General features: G+C 37.1%; 1 protein-coding gene across 1 annotated transcript; it reads left to right on the top strand.

Annotated features, from left to right (window-relative positions):
- The first annotated feature begins 71 nt into the window (after positions 1-71).
- Positions 72-23,144, top strand: LOC140168538 (eukaryotic translation initiation factor 4H-like). Its single transcript, XM_072191939.1, is given in 8 exon segments — positions 72-161; positions 11,165-11,456; positions 15,416-15,464; positions 16,429-16,523; positions 16,526-16,568; positions 18,234-18,356; positions 20,122-20,325; positions 22,290-23,144. Coding segments are annotated over 8 exon segments (1,173 nt in total). The 5' UTR covers positions 72-96; the 3' UTR covers positions 22,592-23,144.
- Positions 23,145-23,908: the final 764 nt, after the last annotated feature.

Genomic DNA, 23,908 nt, shown 5'->3' with positions numbered 1-23,908 from the left:
TCTATTATAATTAAATATTATCCAGTAAAACTCAAATACAGTGATATTTTATTCTTAACTTCCGGGGTCAAAGACCTCGATGGCCTATTTTCCAAAATGTCGGATCAGTATGATGATTTTGATCGGGGTATAGCAGGGAGTTCTGCAAGCGGTTTCTCTGGGTAAAAAGTGTTATTTAACTTATAAATAAATCTAGATGAATTTAGAATAGTTATGGAAGGGTTTGACGTCTTTGATTGCCTCAGAACACATTCTTTTTATTAAATATTAAGCTACTTCTCCAGGCACTAAAAATCGTCACCATCCGTATTTGTAATTAAAATGTGCATGTGCAGTGTGTGTATGTCATGATGTGTAACTTCACTTGTGTTGCATACACATTACATGTGTGCATTAGACTGCATTCTTCATTTTCTATCATCTGACAATTTTTGTTCAATGCATGTTAGTGATGCCTGCTAAAAAATGAAATGGCATGGGCTTGGCGCCGCGCTGGGCTCCAGAATAAGGGAAAAAGTAGGTATGCTAGGTGAATTCAAATTTGCCATCAAACTGCATCATTTTATATATCAAAATAAAGCCCTTGAGTAAACAAAGCCAACACTGAAAACCCTTTTTTTCATAGCACTTTCCGCAGCAAAGTTACATCTTGTCAAAGATTGACTTTCATCAAAAAGATTCAGCTAGCAAAATTCCCCAAAACGCCATTTAGGTGTGTGTCTAGATCTTAGTCTCATGGCGATAGCAGCTTTTTTTTAATGGAACTGCTATCAAAATCCTCTAAAATTCCATGTGCGACTTGATTATCACCACAAATAATCATATATTTGGGTCAAGTGAAGTATATAAAACATATTTATGTAGGTTTCCTTCACCAACCTATTCTTGAAAAAAATTCAAATTTCTATGTAAATATGCATTGAGTTTTTCCCCGGTCTCGGCGAATTTCGCTGACTAGCAAATGTGTTAACTTAAGTTTGCCTGGGATACCTAGAAAAAGAGATAGAGTTATAAATATAATATTTTTATAATTTTATATCATGCCAAAAATTATGACCTTTTTTAGTACTGGCTGGTGCATGGACATTTAATAAGCAGAACATCTTGCTAAATAGTCAGACAATAGTAGGATTATCTTACATTGAATTGATACACTGTCACCACACTCGGCAGTCCACGCTTTATAATGCGTGCCGGTTCGAAATTCTGAAAATTGGTGAAAGCGTGGGGGTTTAAACTTTTTGGGTAAAAAGCGTGGACTGATATAAAGCGTGGGATTAAAATAAAAAGCGTGGCGCTTCTTCCAACTTACAGTATATTTTTATTGAATGATAAAATAATCATAGTTCCAAGAAAAATCACCAAAACTTGCACACTATGTCGCAAGATAAAATTCCATTTGATGCAGGCTCGCGCTTGTTTACGTGAATCCAGTGCAATGTACACACTATCCTCCCCCCGGCTGCGCTGCCAAAACACCTACGTCATATGCAAATGTCCGATTTTCCATGACGTGTTATTTTTCTTTACATTGATCGTATATGAGTGACGTCATTATCATGCATAATTGATTGAGCGAAGCAGCACGGAAGAAGTAGGATATAGTCGCTGAACATAGCATACGTCAAGTTTCATGACAAGAACAACATTTGAACGCCATAAAAGTACAGTTATTCATTAAAATGCTTATTTTACAGTACAGTAGTAGTTTTTCACATATAATTTGCATTGTTCACGTAATGTATCAACTTTTAATGGAGAGAAAAACATCGGACTCGCACGTGTAGGTTCAGAATTCGGCGTACTTGTGTGAGATAACCTACCAGGTGTTTACGCAGTAGCGAACAGATGCAGATGCAGATACTTCGAACCAAATTGCGTGTGACTTTGTCAGTTTACAAATAGCGGAAAAAGCAAAAAGTGGTGGGGGTCAAGAATTTTCAGTATAAAGGGTGCCTCAATAAAAAGGGTGGGGGTAAAATAAAAAGGGTGGGAGTCAAACCCCACTGCCGAGTATGGTCACTGTCACTGTAACACTCTAAGTAGACGCTCAATTACCGAATAGGGTGCAACTTGCTAGACTTGAGTCCAGCCCTCGTTTACTGAGTTAGGGTTAGGGGTGGGGTTACTAGACTCTAGCTTCGAATTTGCACACGATTATGCATTCGATGTTAGACTAGAGTGCTTTGCTATCGTTTTTCAGTCGGACAGCTGTGCAAGTTTTTTCACCGGAGGTTATTGATTCTGTTTTAATGTTGAAATTTGGGTGAAAGTTAATTTGATGAGTCAACTGTATCTTTTGAGCAAAATTTGCCTATTTTGGACAGTCTAAAATGTTGCTGAAGTGTAATTTTAGCAACTTTTTGATGCAATCGCCTGTCTTATATCAGCTGTGTTTACTTCTGAACTTCCATTGCTTTACACACTGTCATGCTTCAGCAAATCCGACTAGATTTTGAATGCAATGGTCTCTAGCCTAGAAAGTGAAGCTATCGGTGAGCAAATTCTTGGCTAAACTTCTCGAGCAAGGGTGGGGTAGGGCAGTCTTATAAGACTAGTAGAGTTGCACCCTATTCGGCAATTGATCTCTCTTAGTTAGCTAGCGAGAACCTATCAGAGCAACCGTTAGAAAAATCCAAACCATGCATTGATTGTGTCTAATGTGCACTACGTGTAGGCCTACTACACGCAGTGACTTACGCACATGATGTCGCATAGGCTTGATTGCAGATTCAGCTTGACAGCAAAAATCAAATGTTTTTTCTTCTTCTCATGTACATCAAATAGGTTAATGAACACGTATTACTTGTTGCTTGAGAAATTAGACAAAATAATGCACTTGCGCTGATGTTGATGCATCAAATCAGGGTTCCCGTTAAGGTTTGTGCGTCCGTAATGACGCAAGTTTGCTGACGATGTTGCAAAAACTTCGTCCAGACAGATTTGTGTGCGTCCATCTGAAATTCACGATTATGACGATATACACACGTACCCCGGGTCTACACCTCATCAAATGTTGATTGTTAAAAAAAAATAAAAGTGCATTTTTGCCATGATATTCCATCTCCATTCGCTATGGTAATTTTTCTCATTTCTGTGTCAGTTTTGGTCCGAAACGTGGTCAAAAACATGAGCAAAGTCTGTAAATCTTGAACAAATTTTCGTTCATATTTTACTTCCGTATTTCTTTTTTTAAATTAACGCGTTGTTGATGCTACAAAGCTAAAACTAGTGCGCTGCCACAAATAATACGAAAAAGGGGTTATCATTTGGATTTTGTCTCTAAAATTGCTTTTATTCATCATAACAATAATACTAATAAAGGAAACCAAGATTATTTATGAGAAAATAAACTTAAAATATTAAAAATTCAATATTGTCAGGTTGTGATAAATAATTAAATAAACATTAACCGCACGTTAGCAGCACACACTCGGCAGTCCACGCTTTATAATGCGTGCCGGTTCGAAATTCTGAAAATTGGTGAAAGCGTGGGGGTTTAAACTTTTTGGGTAAAAAGCGTGGACTGATATAAAGCGTGGGATTAAAATAAAAAGCGTGGGGCTTCTTCCAACTTACAGTATATTTTTATTGAATGATAAAATAATCATAGTTCCAAGAAAAATCACCAAAACTTGCACACTATGTCGCAAGATAAAATTCCATTTGATGCAGGCTCGCGCTTGTTTACGTGAATCCAGTGCAATGTACACAATATCCTTCCCCCGGAAGCGCTGCCAAAACACCTACGTCATATGCAAATGTCCGATTTTCCATGACGTGTTATTTTTCTTTACATTGATCGTATATGAGTGACGTCATTAACATGCATAATTGATTGAGCGAAGCAGCACAGAAGAAGTAGGATATAGTCGCTGAACACAGCGTACATCAAGTTTCATGACAAGAACAACATTTGAACACCATAAAAGTATAGTTATTCATTAAAATGCTTATTTTACAGTGCAGTAGTAGTTTTTCACATATAATTTGCATTGTTCACGTAATGTATCAATTAACTTATTGGAGAGAAAAACATCGGACTCGCACATGTGAAATAGGTGCAGAATTCGGCGTACTTGATACTTTGAACCAAATTGCGTGCGACTGTCAGTTTACAAATAGCGGAAAAAGCAAAAAGTGGTGGGGTCAAGAATTTTCAGTATAAAGGGTGCCTCAGTAAAAAGCGTGGGGGTCAGAACCCCACTGCCGAGTATGCAGCACATGTTCAGTCCAGCAAGCTGGCTTGTAAACAAATCAATCGGGACTTCCCCAGGCCATCAAACAACAGCGATCGTTCGGAAAGCATGCAAAAAGTGCACAATTTCCTGACGTTGCATTTACAAATATTGCAGAATTTACTTCAATTCTTAGCAGGTGGGTCAAAATTTTGGGGCTTTTATTATCTTAAAAATATAAAAGAATAAAAATTTCTTATTTTTATCATCAATTAATGATAAAATTTCAAAGTTTTGTCTGCGTCCACATGCATGTGACATGGACGCAAAATACTTGATTAGCCATGTGAACTTGCGTCCAAATTTGTAAAATACGCGTCTGGACGCAATGACGCACACTAACGGGAAGCCTGCATCAAATACACTCCCCCCTTGCATGTTGATGCATTAGACGCATCAACATCAGCGCACATTATTTGGTCTAATTTCTCTCCCAACAAATAATATGTGTTCTTTAACCTATAAATAGTCAGACATGATCATGTGATCCCTAAACCAGGGCTCGATTTAGAAAAAAGGATACACATACATTGTACATTTGAAAAGCTACATGCACAACAAAAATATTACATGCACACTGTGCACGTGCACATTCATTATTTCACAAGTTAGTGAAATTGTAAATTTGTAAGTTGTAACAGAAAAACTACTGGATTGTGTACTTTAATAAATGCTCAATAACATCATTGGGTTCGAGTGAGGCTGGTGAAGGAAGTTCATCCATCCATTCTTCGGTCGTATCATGATCAGAAGAACTACATTTACATTGTAGTGCTTGCAATTGCACCATCAGTCTTTCCCCGCAAGAAAAGCAGAGTTTGTTTTCCCTTAGATTTATTGTTTGGGAGGCATTATAATCCAAGTATGTTCTGTTGCCATTCCTATCCAAACAAATTAAAACAATGCAACTGAATTGTCAAAACTTATAAATCTCTGATCATATTCATGAGTACCGGTAAGTAACTTAACAAACACGAACAATACACCATTCACTAATGTATGTGGTCGCAAAAGCCCGGATTGATGCCTAGAGGGGTATGTGCAAAATTTTGGTATTGCTGTTAAGGGGGTACTACACCCATGTGGTAAATTTGTGACTATTTTTGCATTTTTCTCAAAAAATAATAACACACTGGTAACAAAAGATATGTATATTATTGGGGCAAGGAATCCAATTACCTCACTGAAATTTCAGTGACTCAAGACAATCGGTTCAGTATATATGATAGGAAACGAGGTACATCCTAGCGGTACCTTATTTTTTATCATAAATAACAAACCGCTTGACTTGGGTCACTAAAATTCCAGTGTAGTAATTGGATTCCTTGCCCCTATAACATACATAACTTTTGTTACCACTGTGTTAATAGTTTTTGAGAAAAAAGCAAAAATAGACACAAATTTATCGAGGGGTGTAGTACTATGGTAGTACGGTACCCCCTTAATGCTGTAGGGCCTTCCTGATGAGTCTCATTGTAAGCTTTTAAGTCCAAAGCAAAACGGAGGACAATGTGTGAGAAGGAGTCTACTTCCTTGTTTACGAAGTCAAAATTCTATAAATACGACGGGGGCTTTCCCAATGAGCTGTGACATGCTCAATATCGCAGGCAACTTGCGGGGCAACTTAGTATCGATGAGATACATAAACAGTAAACACCATATTTTAAGTGATTTGTAAACAGACTACAAAATGTAAGTAGTTTTTGGTATGATTTGTTCCATTACTTTGTAACTCCAGTCTTAGCTTGGAAAAGGTTCCAAGAAGAAAAAACAAGATTTTTTATTATAAAAATGCAATGAAATCATGTCAAATATTCTGTATAATTATAAATTTGCCAAAACCGGGCAAATATGAAGAATTTGGATCAAGACTGCTCCAGTCAAATTAGGGGACATCCCTCTGTAGTAGGATAGCAAAATTAGCTGTCAAAGTGAGATAAAGCTGGGCGGTTGTTTCTTTTGCCTAGACTATTACAGATTATTTGTTTCTTTTGCCTAGATAATACAGAGTGTATAAAAATATAGTAATGCTACTAGATTAGAAAGTATGAGGTATTTGGTTAAGTGGATAGCTGAATCATAAAAGATCTTGTCCTCCCACTAGTTGTCCAGGGTCTTAGCCAGAAATCAGAAACCACCCGTCCAAGCAGACACTAAAATTTGACCCTCAAATATAAAACAACATGTCTATACCCATAGAAGGGTCACTAGGGTCAAATATGTCCTGATTTGGCCTTAACATGTCACTCTGAATTAGTCTCAAGTTCATATAACCTTAAAATCATCTGTTTTAGAGCTATCACATCTGTAAAATCCATTAAATCCACCCGTCTAAAATTAGATTAGGCCGTCTTAAAGACGGGTGGACGCATGGCTGGCTAAGACCTTGCCCACTACTGTAAAATCACAGTTGACATGTGACCATACCGCAATGTCATTATTGAAATACATACCTTTAACATGATAATCACAGTTTCACCACTTTCTTTGTAACAGTAAAGGACAGAACGCACAATCCTATCAGGTATTTACAAAAAATTAAAACGTGTTTTCAGATGTGAAAATTTCAAAGAAAAAATTTGGTAAAATCATGGGAAAAAACCTGTTGAATTCTGCACCTTGAAAATGATTTTTTAGCAATAGATAAAATGACATCATAGAGGTATTTAATTGTATCCAAAAGGTGTAGAAACATTACAAATGAAGTAAAACAGGCAATTCAAGATAGAAATTAACTTAAATTTATCAAAAACGGTAAAAACTGAAAAAGTTGATTTAAATCAGTGATTTAAAAAAAAATCATTTGATTTAAATCGTGATTTAAATCAATTGATTTAAATCGCGCCAACCCTGATATACAATTTTAATATAGTGGCATTTTTTCAAACTGTATGGATACCACGGACTATTACAGATTATTTGTTTCTTTTGCCTAGATAATACAGAGTGTATAAAAATATAGTAATGCTACTAGATTAGAAAGTATGAGGTATTTGGTTAAGTGGATAGCTGAATCATAAAAGATCTTGTCCTCCCACTACTGTAAAATCACAGTTGACATGTGACCATACCAACTTGGTGGCAGCGCAATGTCATTATTGAAATACATACCTTTAACATGATAATCACAGTTTCACCACTTTCTTTGTAACAGTAAAGGACAGAACGCTGTAGAGTTCTTTAGCAATCATGTGATTGTTTTGTGGAATGGCCCCTAAGATCTCCTGATCTTACACCTCTGGATTTTTTTTTTGTATGGTTACCTGATATGAAAGGTCAGACCTTGATGAACTCCAGAGATACATAATTGCACAAGTTGACATCCCAAGGCAGGACAGACCTCTCATTAGATGTGGTGTGAATACCATATTGAGGAGAGCTGATATCGAATGGTGGTCATGCCATGGTGGCCATGTGGAAGACTAAGACTGTCAATTACTGTATAGAAAGTGGTTTTTAACATGTAATTAGCTCATTGTGTTAGCACAATGAACTCTAGGCATGGTCTATTTTTCTGTATGTTTTTTTCTTTCTCTTGCTACATCGTTTGAGCAATGGATCTGGTAATTTGGGGCGGCGATCTGTGCATGATCGTTCATGATTGTTACTTATTTAGCTAAGAAAATTCGGACAGAAAGTATCATTTTTGGAGCATTTTCTTTAAAAGTTTTACCTAATTTCATGGAATAGTCTCCTATGTAGACTGTTTGTGGTGCTTTTCATATTACAAACACTGTACAAACTCCTTGATCGTGCGAATTTGTAAAAGAGATTGTTGAACTTTACTCTTTCAGTGCGGCTACAATGTCTGCTTTTCGGTGTTGCTTTTAGCACCAATTGGGCTTGTGCTGTCTATAGGCCCTTACTTCTGTGCACGAGCCATGAGCAAATAGTGTCTCAAATTCTCCCAAATCTGAACTAATTGGGCTACCAAATTGTTGGTTGGCAACCCTGTCTTGAACAAACATCTCACTCATTTACACTTTATATCACACATCTTGACCCAATTAGTTATGTAAACATTTAATCAAGGTGAAATGTCCTTTTGACTGGCACTGGCCTAGTATATCAGTATATGGGACCATGACAACCCCTCTCTGACATTACAAAACAGACAAACAGAAAGTCTGAACAGGGAAGTGCTGGGGGTACACACTAGGCTAGTGGCCTTTCCCTGTTCTGAAGATTGAAGGGAGCACTTGTTTGAAATATGAAGTCAGGAAAATTAGATGTGTGTGCAAAATTTACCATGAAAGTGTTGTAGTTTTTAAGTTTCAAGTTTTTATTTGGAAATTGCGTTTACATCAGTGGCACTCATCTATCCGATGGTGCATCCAAGACATTAAATATACAAACAAAACTGTATTAAACAAAATAAAATCAAAGGATACTCGACAAGCAAAAGGTACAAATAAATAAATGCCTTGAATAAATAAATATCTTGAGAACTGCAAGTATATTTTCAAAATGCTGATTTGTGCTTGATCACAGCACTATGGTGATTTTGAGGTTTGAGAATACTGAAATGTGTTTTTTCAAAGTTGGTAGCCCTGTATACATAGTTATACATGGCTATACATGGCTATACATAGCTATATATGGCTATACATGGCTATGACATGGTTACATATGGCTATACATAGCTATGCATGGCTATACATGGCCATACATAGCTACCCATGGCTATACATAGCTATGCATGGCTATGCATGGCTATACATAGCTATGCATGGCTATACATAGCTATGCATGGCTATACTCGACAAGCAAAAGGTACAAATAAATAAATGCCTTGAATAAATAAATATCTTGAGAACTGCAAGTATATTTTCAAAATGCTGATTTGTGCTTGATCACAGCACTATGGTGATTTTGAGGTTTGAGAATACTGAAATGTGTTTTTTCAAAGTTGGTAGCCCTGTATACATAGTTATACATCCATGGCTATACATGGCTATACATGGCTATGACATGGTTACATATGGCTATACATAGCTATGCATGGCTATACATGGCCATACATAGCTATCCATGGCTATACATAGCTATGCATGGCTATACATAGCTATGCATGGCTATACATAGCTATGCATGGCTATAAATAGCAATGCATGGCTATACATAGCTATGCATGGCTATACATAGCTATGCATGGCTATACATAGCTATGCATGGCTATACATAGCTATGCATGCATTAGCTATGCCTGGCTATACATAGCTATGCATTGCTATACATAGCTATGCATGACTATACATAGCTATGCATGACTATACATAGCTATGCATGCCATTTACCATGAAAGTGTTGTAGTTTTTAAGTTTCAAGTTTTTATTTGGAAATTGCTTTTACATCAGTGGCACTCATCTATCCGATGGTGAATCCAACACATTAAATATACAAACAAAACTGTATTAAACCAAATAAAATCAAAGGATACTCGACAAGCAAAAGGTACAAATAAATAAATGCCTTGAATAAATAAATATCTTGAGAACGTAAGTATATTTTCAAAATGCTGATTTGTGCTTGATCACAGCACTATGGTGATTTTGAGAATACTGAAATGTGTTTTTCAAAGTTGGCAGCCCTGTATACATAGCTATACATGGCTATACATGGCCATGACATGGCTACATATGGCTATACATGGCCATACATAGCTATCCATGGCTATACATAGCTATCCATGGCTATACATAGCTATGCATGGCTATACTATAGCTATGCATGGCTATACATAGCTATGCATGGCTATACATAGCTATGCATGGCTATACATAACTATGCATGGCTATACTATGCATGACTATACATAGCTATGCATGGCTATACATAGATGCATGGCTATACATAGCTATGCATGGCTATACATATCTATGCATGGCTATACATAGCTACGCATGGTATTCCGACCATAACCCATAACAAATGAGCTACAGCACCAGTGGTGCTCTTGTTTTTATTTTGTTTTTATTTTAATTGACTTTGCGCAACTGCATTTTTACTCCACTCACAAAAATAGCCACTGATTCCTTATTAATGGTCACCCGCCAGTGATTTTATAGTTGTTGGAGGACAAGATGGTTATTCAGCTATCAACTACAATATACTTCAGGGTTGGCGATTTTTTTGATTTTTTAAAAAAAATTAAAAAAGATCGATTTATCCCAAGAACTGCTATAACCCATGATAAAGTCTAAAGAGACCAGTGGAATGCTAGGCATATGCACAATCCTATCAGGTATTTACAAAAATTAAAACGTGTTTTCAGATGTGAAAATTTCAAAGAAAAAATTTGGTAAAATCATGGGAAAAAACCTGTTGAATTCTGCACCTTGAAAATGATTTTTTTTGACATCATAGAGGTATTTAATTGTATCCAAAAGTTGTAGATACATTACAAATGAAGTAAAACAGGCAATTCAAGATAGAAATTAACTTAAATTTATCAAAAGCGGTAAAAACTGAAAAAGTTGATTTAAATCAGTGATTTAAAAAAAAATCATTTGATTTAAATCGTGATTTAAATCAATTGATTTAAATCGCGCCAACCCTGATATACTTTTTAATATAGTGGCATTTTTTCAAACTGTATGGATACCACGGACTATTACAGATTATTTGTAACCAGTCAAAGTCCCTGTGTTTTGCATGCATGAGGGCCGATGATTCAATTGTGCCATGTCTGACAATCTGGCAACCTGAATGCCCCCAATTTCCCCAATTTTCTCCCTATAGATAACATCGTTATTGTACATGGCGATATAGGGAATCGGGGTTTTCTGGCTTTTAATTCTGTGGTTAAAAATGAGTTCTGTTTTACACTGCAACAAATTTTTTCCCAATTTTGAAAATATTTACATTTAAAGAAAACATGTGAATGAGTGAATCCATATAACAGACTTTTTATGTTGATCTTTCAGGGGAAGCGACTTCTACGACGACTACAGCGGAGGTGGTGGTAGAGGAGGGGGCTACAGAGGGGGCGGAGGGGGTTACGGCGGCGGTGGTGGAGGAGGAGGTGGAAGATATGGCGGTGGAGGGGGAGGGGGCTACGGTGGAGGAGGAGGTGGTGGCTACAGAGGAGGCGGAGGGGGAGGACGACCGCCCAAGGAATTACCCACTGAACCTCCATATACAGCTTATGTGGGGAATCTACCCTTCGATTGTGTTCAAGGAGATATAGATACAATATTTAAAGAATTGCTTACAGAGGTAAGTATCCTCAATTTCAGCCACACGTTATAGACAAATCCAAAGAGCCAAGTGATGGTCAGAATTCCTTCGGCCATTACTGGGTCCCATCCACACCAAACTGGGTCAGTCCATATGATATCAAGGAGGTCCCCACCTGACCCCCTCAGATTTGCTTTATATTTTAGTCATATGTTGTACCTGTAAAATATTAAAACCTGCAAATTTGAGGTCTGTAGCTCTTTACGGATTTTCTGTGGTAGCCATTTAAAGTTGGTGTATGGGGGTCTAAATTTGGACTCAAAAGTTGCCCTTTAAATAAATGTCATCTTTGGGAGTCTGTGACTTCTTTACAAAAAGAGAGAGAGGTCTGAAACCTTGTATACACACTAACTGCATGCCTAATTTGTCAAAAGTAAAAAAAAAAAAAATTGGTAATTCTTGCGTTGTGTCACGGGGTCATTAAATATGCAAGAAAAAATGTAATGTTTTGTAAACTGGCAAGTTTAGCCCCCTAAATTCACATTTTTGTCAGATTAATTATTTTTGTTGTCACTGATGCTAAATATAGGTTAAATACAATACATATCCAAAAATTGAGGTCACAACTCATTTACATTTGAACAAGCGCCCTCACGAAGATGAAATTTATTGCAAATTCAACATTTTCAGGGGTCCAAAGTCGATGTGGTCCACCTTCAAAATTTATAAAACATTTTTTTTATATGACTACTAGTCTTAAATTACAACTTTGCAAAGTCCCAGTAATTGTCTAGGTTGACTTCATATAAAACGACAAGCCCAAAGTTGACCATTTTCTTATGATTGCATGTACTGCAAATGTGACGAATTTGGAAGTCTTAAAGTCAAATTGGCCCCAACATTGAAAATAAAATGGAAATTAAAGTAAATAGGGCCAATAACTACGCATCTAGTCATTTGTTTTCAATATTGTGGCCATTTTGACTTTTAAACCTTCCGAATTCGCACCTTTGCAGTACATACAATCATAAGAAAATGGTCAACTTTGGGCTTGTCGCTTTATATGAAGTCAACCTATAAAATTACTGGGATTGAGCAAAGTTGTACTTTAAGACTAGTAGTCATATAAAAGTGATGTTTTATGAATTTTGAAGGTTGACCACATTGACTTTGGGCCCTGAAAATGTTGAATTTGCAACTTAAATTTCATCTTTATGAGGGCGCTGTTCTAAATGTAAATAAATTGTCACCTCTATGTCTTATATATGCATTGTATTTGTCCTATATATCGCATCAGTGACAACAAAAAAACAATTATTCTGACAAAAATGTAAATTTAGGGGGCTAAACTTGCCAGTATAACTAAACATTACATTTTTTTTTTTGCATATTTAATGACCCGTGACACAACGCACAATTACAGACATTTTTTTTTTTTTTACTTTTTGACAAATTGGGCATGCAATTAGTGTGTATACAAGGTTTCAGACCTCTCTCTCTTTTTATTAGGAAGGTACAGGATCCCAAAGATGAAATTTATTCAAAGGGCAACTTTTTGGTCCAAAGTTATATTCCCCTAATCCCAACTTTAAATGGCTGCCACAGAAAATCTGTATATTGAAAATAAAATGGAAATAAAAGTAAATAGGGCCAATAACTACGCATCTAATCATTTATTTTCAATATTGTGGCCAATTTGACTTTTAAGCCTTCCAAATTCGGCACATTTGCAGTACATGCAATCATAAGAAAATGGTCAACTTTGGGGTTATCGTTTTATATGAAGTCAACCTAGACAATTACTGGGACTTTGCAAAGTTGTAATTTAAGACTAGTAGTCATATAAAAAAATGTTTTATAAATTTTGAAGGTGGACCACATCGACTTTGGACCCCCTGAAAATGTTGAATTTGCAATAAATTTCATCTTCGTGAGGGCGCTGTTCGAAATGTAAATGAGGTGGAACCTCAATTTTTTAGATATGTATTGTATTTAACCTATATTTAGCATCAGTGACAACATAAAATAATTAATATGACAAAAAATGTGAATTTAGGGGGCTAAACTTGCCAGTTTACAAAACATTACATTTTTTCTTGCATATTTAATGACCCCGTGACACAATGCGCAATTACCGATTTTTTTTTATTTTAAACTTTTTGACAAATTGGGCATGCAGTTAGTGTGTATACAAGGTTTTAGACCTCTCTCTCTCTTTGTAAAGAAGTCACAGACTCCCAAAGATGACATTTATTTAAAGAGCAACTTTTGAGTCCAAATTTAGACCCCCATACGCCAACTTTAAATGGCTACCACAGAAAATCCGTAAGAGCTACAGACCTCAAATTTGCAGGTTTTAATATTTTTACAGGTACAACATATGACTAAAATATAAAGCAAATCTGAGGGGGTCAGGTGGGGACCTCCTTGATATCATATGGACTAACCCAACTAGTGTTGTGACTGCCCAATTGGGTGGATTAAAACTGCTTAAAATCAATCTCACATTATATTGTGATGTAAACTTTCATCATTCTTTTGTATATGTGTAAGATGGGTGATGTAATGTGGTTTAAAATCCCCTGCCAAGGCTGCATCATTTAACATTTCAAGGGGGATGGCGCCCAGCTATGGCTACCATTGAGGTGTACATGTCAGAATGCATGATATTTAGGCCCCGGCAAAAAACAAAATTTTTTGAAGTAAAAAACGAGATCCAAAATTTTGAAAATCAAGAAAAGCAAGATTTTCCCCGAAAAACGGCACAAAAACGCCCGAGAATGCGAAAAATCAACAAAAAAAAAAAAATTGCCCTTGAATTATGTTTTATACTCAAAATATTCCAGTAATTCAATAAATATAATGATATTTGGCCTAAACTTGAACTCATTTGAAATGAAATGTCAGTTTTTATTGAGTAAAGGATGGCTTTTTCACTCGACCTTGTGCTTGCAATGCTGTTGAACTTTGGCGAAGTTGGAACTGCATTTTAATGGAATTTGGCGAACTTTTATGGCATAAAGCAACATTTTGATAGTAAGTGCACTGCTTGGAAACTTTTTAAAAAAGCGAGATAATTGGTTAATAGCGAGAATCACGGCGTGAAAAGCGAGATTGCGTTTTTTGCCGGGCCTTAATGATATTGGACTAGTCTATAGATGTATACTTATTACTTAAGTTTGTATTGCGCTCTTTACCAGTGGCACGTCTCAACGTATTACTGTTATATGGTGGATATCAGAATCGGTTTGACACTTCCACCCAAATAGCCCAGCAGGCGACTTTGGAATCCAGATTTTCCCCGCAATTTGACATTTTCTTGTCCCATACAAACTAATGACATGGTATGAGAAAAAGTGGGCTACTTACGACATATTACACCTTATGGTAGTTTTCTGTCCAATAGAAGCCAATTCACCATCGAATTCATGTAACAATTGGATTAACTACCATGGCAATAGATGAATATTTTTGAAAGATCATCACCCTGTACTACAAGCAGGTTGCACTCATCATGTGTGTATGTCTGCAATCATAGATTGAATACAATACCGCTCTTTTCAAAGATACTAATCTTACAGCTGCATAGGTACCACATGAATGTTGTAGTATAGGGTGAACTGGGTGATCTATTCAAAAATTGTATTCATCTTTTGTTATGGTAATTAATCCTGTTACATCATCACTTCAACGGGCGAATGGTTAAGAGAAAAATGAAATGATGATGTGACCTTGTGAAACAGGTTGAAATTGTTGAGAGCCCTGTTCATACATTGGTGAGTAAACAAATGCTGAGTAATCAGGCCTGGAAAAAATAGGCAATATGGCAATTTAACCGGCAGGGACCAGAGCCGACCGGCACTAAAACAAAACAAAAATTTAATAAAAAAAAAAAAAGGTGCCAGTCGGTGCCGGTTACCCTGACCGGCGTGGCTATAACCCTGGTGAATTTAAATTTGTTAGTCTGATATTATTTTTGTGTATATCTCTCCCAACAGATTGCAAGCATCAGATTGGTACGAGATAAAGATACAGACAAGTTTAAAGGTAAATAATTTTTTAATGGAAATATTCTAGTTAATGCTCTCAACATAAAAATCCCAAGTTTTGAGATATTTGCTCAAAATATCAAGAGCTATCTCAAGAAACAATGAGGCTTGTTTGTACTCATTTTTAAGCATTTTTCATACCAAATACCATATTTTCATTCCAAATATGGTCATGATGGTCATGATAAATGGACATTTTGCGTAAATAATACAAGTTTAACAGCCTTATAAATATGAAATGAGTCTCACAGTTATATTTCCATTGCAGTATGAAAGTTTCCGCTATTCTACCACTCCCATCAAAAATCATACACATGGGGTGGGGGGGGGGGGAACACATTACAATGAGCCTTGGGATCGCTTATATTCAACCCATACCTTTCCTTATGAGTGTGGGCTATATTTTTCTCAATATCCCTCTTCAGACTTCCCAAATCCCCGTCCCGTCATTTTCGGTTGGCATCCCTTTAATTTGAGCCTTTGAGCACTTTTGGGATTTGCCTGGATGTTATAGATAAATAAATAAAAATAAGTATTCTAATAAGTATAAATTTACAAACCTTTATTGTGTAGCTACATGTACCTTATAGGAACAGCGTAATTCAAATTTTAAATTAATAATGCAACTTACAGGGGCATTTTATGATCCACAGCCTCATCCCCCACTTTTCTCAAAAAAAGTTGAGATTTTTATACCACTGGAAACATCTGGCTACATTATGTAAACTTTCTTGTAGATTAATTTGTTTAGCAAAAATATCGTCAAATTTGAATTTTGATCTGGTATACCAGAACGAAATTACAACAGTGGCCTATGGAGCAATGTAATACACATACTCATGCATAACTCGCAAACGCAAAATTAGAATCAACTGACATGTTGGAAATAAGGTTTTTTCGTGGATATCTACTGAAAATATTTTAATACTTTAATATATTTTTCTGTCTCTCTTTTCTAACAGGATTTTGTTACGTAGAATTTAAAGAAATTAAAGCGTTGGAAGAAGCGCTTACATACGACGGTGCTCAATTTGATGAACGCGCCATCAGAGTAGATATATAGCGGATAATAAGAGGCGAAACGGACCCGGGGGCAGAGGAGGTAAGAGTACAAATGGGCTATTCCATTTAAAATGCACACTCCCCCGTGGAAGATTTATTTTAAACCTTCCACAGAGGTAAATCGTCCACAGAGTGAGTATAAGTTTTGAAGAGAATAGACAATTGGTTAACTTCCATTTGTAATACTCACTCCAATTGTGGAAGATATAGGTATAAAAGCCATAATGCAGGGGAGTATGGGTTTCAAAATGATTAGCTCTGACCAATTACATTTATAAAACATACTCCCCCTGTGGAAGATATTTCCAAACTCTTCCACAGGGGTAGTGTGGTTTTCAAATGGAATAGCCCAATAGGATTTTCTATTACTGAAAAAATTTGTTTCCTGTAGATTGCACACATTTTTGGGAGCAATTTTACCGCATTTCAATTTTTATTTGAGAAATCCAGAAAAAGAGGTATTTTCAAACAAATAATGTTCCTAAAACATTGAATTTTCATATCTAACCTACTCTGCAGTGATTTGATAATAATTTTTAGTTGTGCTTTTAAACATATGTTGCCATATAAATAAAATAAAAAACTGTAGATATTTTAGCACTTAATGCCGTAAACAGCCTCAAAGTGCTTAACATTTATTCCGCCGTCATTAGAATATGTCAGAACCATGTTTGCTGCAAACAAATGGCACGACTGTGACTACCCCTAACAGCTTCCCATTGCACCTGGGTGGGGTGAGGCAAGCGAGGCAAAGCGCCTTGCCCAAGGTGGTGGGACTGGGACTTGAACCCAAGCACTCAGATTATGAGTCCAAGGCCGTAACCACTGAGCCACCGTGTCCTCAACCGGACTTTAAAAATTTAAACAAAACATTTTGACAAACAATTTAATGTCTGCAGCTCTTGGTACTCACATCAATCAATCACTTGATCACGCACACCATTTTACCTCAATTCAAGCATGCCGCTGAATTGACCATTACATAATCCTTGATCGGAAATGTTAATGATATTACAACTTCAAATCAAATTCGGTCATTGATTTGTTGACGTTCTGATTTGGTTTGACACAAGTTTGGTATCAACTATCATACATGTAGGCAAAGTTTGGTATCATACCTTAGCTACAAAATTCTCTATGCTTTCATATCAATTTTATTCTTGGAAGGTCCAATATTTTGAGTAGTGGATGCCGGCGCAACTTCTTGTATTCTGTTGCGCGTACTGCTAGCGCGTATGCCGCACTAGTCTACGCATACAACGCTATACATACGCGCACCTGTATAAGCATGTTACGCGTTACAAACATTCATGATGACGTGGGATCATCTATGGCCTGATAGACGGCACTCGAAATTATGCGATTGTCCAATCAGATTATGCATCTACGAAATAGACCACTCCCACTGACTAAGAATGAATATTCATGAGCTAGACTAATGTAAAGACTCCATTGAGGAACTTAGCAGCTTACCGAATAAAGCTGTATAATCCTTCAGTAGAAGATTTCTGTGCTTCGCTAATACCGTGCTTGTTTACAAGAAGGATAAACCATCGTATTGCTTTCGGTTATATATTGTTTACACTGTACTGACCACTCAAACTAGGTACTGGGAACTTTCTTTTTTTGATATATGTATAAACTCGAATCTCTTTGACACTTAGTACACCATACAAATAATAATGATGCTTATTTCTGTTGACAGGTTTCCGTGGTGGTCCAAGAGGCGGAGGTCGTGGCGGTGGGAGAGGAGGCTATAATAGAGACGGGGATGGGGGAGGCAGAGGCGGCTACAGTGGAGGAGGAGGAGGAGGAGGAGGGTATGAAGGTAATAATCAATGATCAGTTTAATGATCACATCCAGCCGGTATAAACCAAATAGCTGTATCGCATAGTGTTTTTACTATGGCAAGTTGGCAATAGGACAACACTTATAGAGGATGTGCTCCATTATATTTGGAAACACCTTGAAATATTTGGGCAAAAAGTGATATTTTTTCTGTGTATCATACTATTTTGTGGTAATAGAATTAAGAAACAAAGGGTGCAGCACCCAAATAATCTGACCTCTGCAAAAAAAAGCATTTAAATAATGGGTGAGGCGCAGTCTATTGTGAAAAATTTAGACCTGCAACCCTTCTCTGAATTCTGAAATTATTGCACACCTCAAGTCTTTGAATTTCTCTGTTCCTGATTTGTGTACATGTACATAATGTACGAGGGTTTTGTCCTCAATGTCCCTCTTTCTGACTTTGGTAGGTTGGCAGGTCTGCATTGGCTTAACTTTGGGGAACAATATGGATGAAGTCTTTGATTGATAAGATTACGACATCCCCTAGCCACCTGTGTTCATAGACCTTTTCATACCGAGTAATTCCGATAAAACCTGAAGCATGAAATAATTTCCCCTATCGCACGCGCATAAAAGTACCTCTTCAGCATCATGTACAGTGCGAAGTTCCAATGTATAACAGGCATCATAAACTACGATGAACTTTCGACGGTCAGTTGTGGATGAGAGAGGTACTTTTGCCAAGGATACTCAACGTGCAATCAAGTGTGTGGTGGTAGTGTTGTGTAAGAGACTGACTGTGGAAGAGGTGATGCACATAAACAAAACGTTCTGTAAAAAAAGATTTAACTGACGAAAAATGACGGACATTGTCCATTTCTTTCCATTAGTATCTTATTGTGAAAAACCAAGTAGCTGAGGTGTTAGCTCAATATTCTAGGAAAATATTTCTCGCGATGACCCCATGTTCACATAAGCTGTATTTTCGCGCAAAAGGGTGTCATAATTCATGACATTTCTGGTCTGCCAGTTTGGGTACAATTTGACCCCCTAGCTTACTGAATAAATAGCGCGGTTTTCCGAACTTTTCCGATCTTGATATGAAAAGGTCTATTGAACTATTTAATTTAAAAAATAAATTGTAATGTCAAAAGACCCTGTTTTGCCGGGCAATTATGAGACACAGAAAGTCACTTTTTAAGATTCTTCGGCAGAAGATTTTTTCAAAAAAATGTGAAGAAAAAAGTTCTAAAAATGTTTTCCAATCGAACAGAGACAAACAAACAAATTTTTCATCGGTTTACACTGGGTTTCAGAGAAGAACGGCAGTCCCTTGCTCAGATCGACGCGAACGTCCTGTTAATGAGCGACATACGCGGAGCTTTGTGTTCACTTCAAGGGCGCCGATCTGCGCTGACCAACAATTTGACGCACAATCAGCCAATCAGATTATCTGTCTGTTGCTATGAATCAGGGCTCGAAAAGTGTTAATTTCGCGGGAAGTAAGCTAAATTTTCCACAATTTATAGCATGTTTTTATACACAAAAAAGACAAAATTTCCCTCCAAACACCAACATTTCCTGGGAATGAGCTTCCCAAATTCCCCACTTTTTCGAGCCTATGGCTATGATCGTCAGACTATTGATTCAGCCAATCAGAACCCACTTCCATGTATATGCTCTGCACGCTCTCAAAATGTAAACAAGTGCCATTCTTCTTTGACAAAAACTAGAGTGAACGAGTTCTCTACATATTAAAACTTTATGGTCATTTAGCTGGTATTTCTATTCTTTCTCCAAGACCGTGGTGGCGGCAGAGGCGGGTACAGAGGAGGAGGAGGAGGAGGAGGAAGGGGCAGATACGAAGATAGTTACAAACGAGACGATGATCGAGGTGGCGACAGGGGACCGCCACGTGATGGTGGTTATCGTGGAGGGGCACGAGGAGGAAGAAGTTACGACAGAGGAGGACCGCCATCAGATGAATTCAAGGAAGCAACTCCTGGTAAGATCAAGACAAAAGAATCCTTTGCAGCATGATATATCACCTCATTTCATCAAATCACACTCCCATTTATTTGTATGTGTACCCTTTGTTTTTAATTTGAAAATAGACTGGTTAAACACAAGTTGATAGTCAAGCAATGAACATGTTTTGCAAGATCTGGATGTGGTCTGTTCATTGAGGTACATTTTGTTACTATTGACCCATGTTGCACTAGATTGCAAATCAGTACAGAAAATTGAAATGGGAGAAATGCATTTCATGTTGAGACTTAACTGGCTAATCGTGGGTTGACAGTCAAGAAATAAACATATTGCAAGATGTGGATGTGCTCTGTTCATTAAGGTACATTTTGTCGATATTGACCCATGTTGCACTAGATTGCAAATCAGTACAGAAAATTGAAATGGGAGAAATGCATTTCATGTTGAGACTTAACTGGCTAATTGTGGGTTGACAGTCAAGAAATAAACATTTTGCAAGATGTGGATGTGCTCTGTTCATTAAGGTACATTTTGTCGATATTGACCCATGTTGCACTAGATTGCAAATCAGTACAGAAAATTGAAATGGGAGAAATGCATTATGGGAAGTGTAAGATGTCTTCACTGGATCAAGACAAAGAACTTAAAAATTTCTAAAAGTTTAAACTGACTTTCAGCTAAATAAAGTCAACCTTTCGTTGTGTGACACACATCTTCATCAGAAGAAGTCCTATGATGTTGCGATGGACTTGCCCTTTTGTTGACCATGGGCAGCTTATGGTAGAATGAGGGCATTGTATAAGGTTGGAAAAATCCAGTCCTTGATGGCGATTGCTAAAAGTCAGTTTAAACTTTTAGAAATTGTTTATTACCAGAAAAGAACATGCCAAAGAAATTTAACGCTCACATCAGTAGTTTAAATTATTTTAGAGGATATATTTACCAGAATACTGTAAAGCATAAAAATTTTGTGTGCATTTTAATTTCACGAGTGACTGCATTCGCAAAATTAAAATGCACGCGAGATTTTCGGTGTACAACAAGACTGAATTGACCTATACCAGCAATCAGCAATCTTGACCAATAATTGCCGACACACCGTCATCACACATGCTTGTTTACGATGTAGTAATTAAGCTTACCTCACCCACGAACGTTGTTTATGCCCGCTCTCGACCAATCAGAGGAGGCTTAAAGGCATTCCTACTATGCACTATGATTGGGAAATTTGATCAATATAACCTAATCTTAAAGGCAAAGTTCCCATTGCCACACACACAAAATAGTAATTTTAAAATTGCAGCCAACTAGCTAATAGTCGAGAGTTATGAAATTAAATTGGATTTTCTTATAGAAAACACTCATATTGTCCCACTGCATTAATTTTATTCATAGGTCTTAATGTTTTGAATGTTAAATAAAATGATGAAAACATCAGATATTTGCACACAATCCCAATGCAAGGTATGGTCAACTGTGCCAAATGTGTACAAAATACCAAGTCAGAAACCCCATTGGGTTATGGGATTGTCTTTAAACATCCTCTGCGACCAATAATGTGCGCCATTATATAACACAAATATATGAACCTATAATCGGTATTCTATTGGTTTTTTCACACAGAATATTAATGAGTTTGTTAAAGTTTTTGAATTATTTCACGGACACGGTGGCTCGGTGGTTACGGCCTTGGACTCATAAACTGAGAGCTTGCTCGGCGGCGTTGGTTCGAGTCCCCACCACCGTGTTGCACCCTTGGGCAAGGCGCTTTGCCTCGCTTGCCTCACCCCACCCAGGTGTAATGGGAAGCTGTTAGGGGTAGTCACAGTCGTTGTACTGATGAACCCTGCGCCAATTGTAGGCTGCAAACGTGGTTCCAACATATAACGGCGGAATAAATGTAAAGCGCTTTGAGGCTGTTTACAGCATAAAGCGCTATATATATATCTACATTTATTTTTTTATTTTTTATTCTTGCAGAGGAGGTAGCAGCAAGGCCGAAGTTAAAATTAGCACCAAGGACAGTCAAAGAACCTGTCAATGCCCCGTCACAAAGAAGCAGTATATTTGGAGCTGGCAAACCACGAGACGAGAAGGCGATGAAAAGAAGAAAGTCGATACAAAGAAAGAAGACAAGCCTGAATCACCTTCAACGGCAGACGAGTAAAAATTTAACTGCTTCTTATTTTCCCTTTAATTATTATTGTTCTTATCGTTGCCATGGTGACCAGACTGTGGAAGGCTTTGTGTTTTCACCTCAGTTCACTGTTTACTTTGTTTAGTAGTCTGCTAAAATAGTGACCTTTGACATGTTTTTTTTTCTTATGAGATGTGAGTTTGGCAGCCTCACAGGTTCAAAGGTTATGTCCCAAAGTAGTGTATGATATTGAACTTTGGTCTCTTGTTTATGAGGCTGATTTTAACAGTCTATAGAGGGCAGAGTTTCAGTGTGTGTTCACACGTGTTGTCATTATTGATTATTGAACTGGGGTGTTAATTAGGTGATAATTTGTAGATTTTATATTTTCCTGATTATCATAAACCTGTGGAAAGCAGTGAAATGAAATGTCAAACGAGTTCACCCAGTTTCATCAAACCAAACTGAGCGCAATATGAAAATGATCAATTTTTCTTTTGTTTTTTTAATCTTATAATTTAAACATTAATATTAATTAGAATGTTATGATTTTTTTTAAATTCATTTGGTTGTATATGAGTATGAATTTAGCGTTATGCAATTTAGATCTCTTTGTGTAAGATAAAGGCAATTCACTGGGCAATTCCAGTTGAAATCCATGCTCCCCCTCACAGGGAGTGTGAATTTTAAATGGGGTGGGTCACCAGTGGCGTACCGTGGCCGCCCCAACCCCGGGGGCTGAAGAAGAAACAATTTTGCCGCCCCTTCCTTAACAGCCCGAAAAGGTTGACCCAATTTTTTTCACGGTCGTTTGAAAAAGTGAAGAGCAAAAAAAAAAAAAAAAAAAAAAAAAAAAAAACGTTTTTAGGCGCTAGTGCCCTAAAAGCAACCTTTTTTCAAAGAATTTTATGCTTTTTCAATTTTTTGTGCCCTTTTTTATTTGCTAATTCGTTTTGCCGCCCCTTCGTTTTTGCTGCCCTGTTTTTGCCGCCTTCTTCTTCCGCCGCCCTTCGTTTTTGCCGCCCCTACTTTTTACCCGGGGGCTGGCGCCCAAAGCCCCATAAAATACGCATGGTCACTCCATTGAAATCTACACCCCTGTGTGGAAGATTATGGTTATGTCTTCCATAGGGGGTGTATGGATTTTAACTGGGATAGCCCATTGTCATTCAAATATATATTACTATGAAATCACATAAAAGTCATTTATATCAGCATGTTATACTCTATCCAGCCTGATGTATCAACTAGTTTGGTATATAGGGTCCACAACTTTAAGTTCCCCCCTAAATACTTTCTAAAATAATTCGAAAAATATTTGACCAAATGCAAAAGTGTAAAAGGCATGGGTAGCGTATTTGTTTTACATGGGGACCAAATTATAGTGCCACACATCATTGCGTCCAGTCACAATTGTTCATTATGTAAAAAGAGACCGTTTAAACAGTGTTATAGTTGCAAC

This window comes from Amphiura filiformis, chromosome 13 (assembly GCF_039555335.1).
Source record: "Amphiura filiformis chromosome 13, Afil_fr2py, whole genome shotgun sequence".
NCBI lineage: Eukaryota > Metazoa > Echinodermata > Ophiuroidea > Amphilepidida > Amphiuridae > Amphiura > Amphiura filiformis.
The sequence above is the reverse complement of the archived record's forward strand: the minus strand, read 5'-3'. Positions and strand labels throughout refer to the sequence as shown.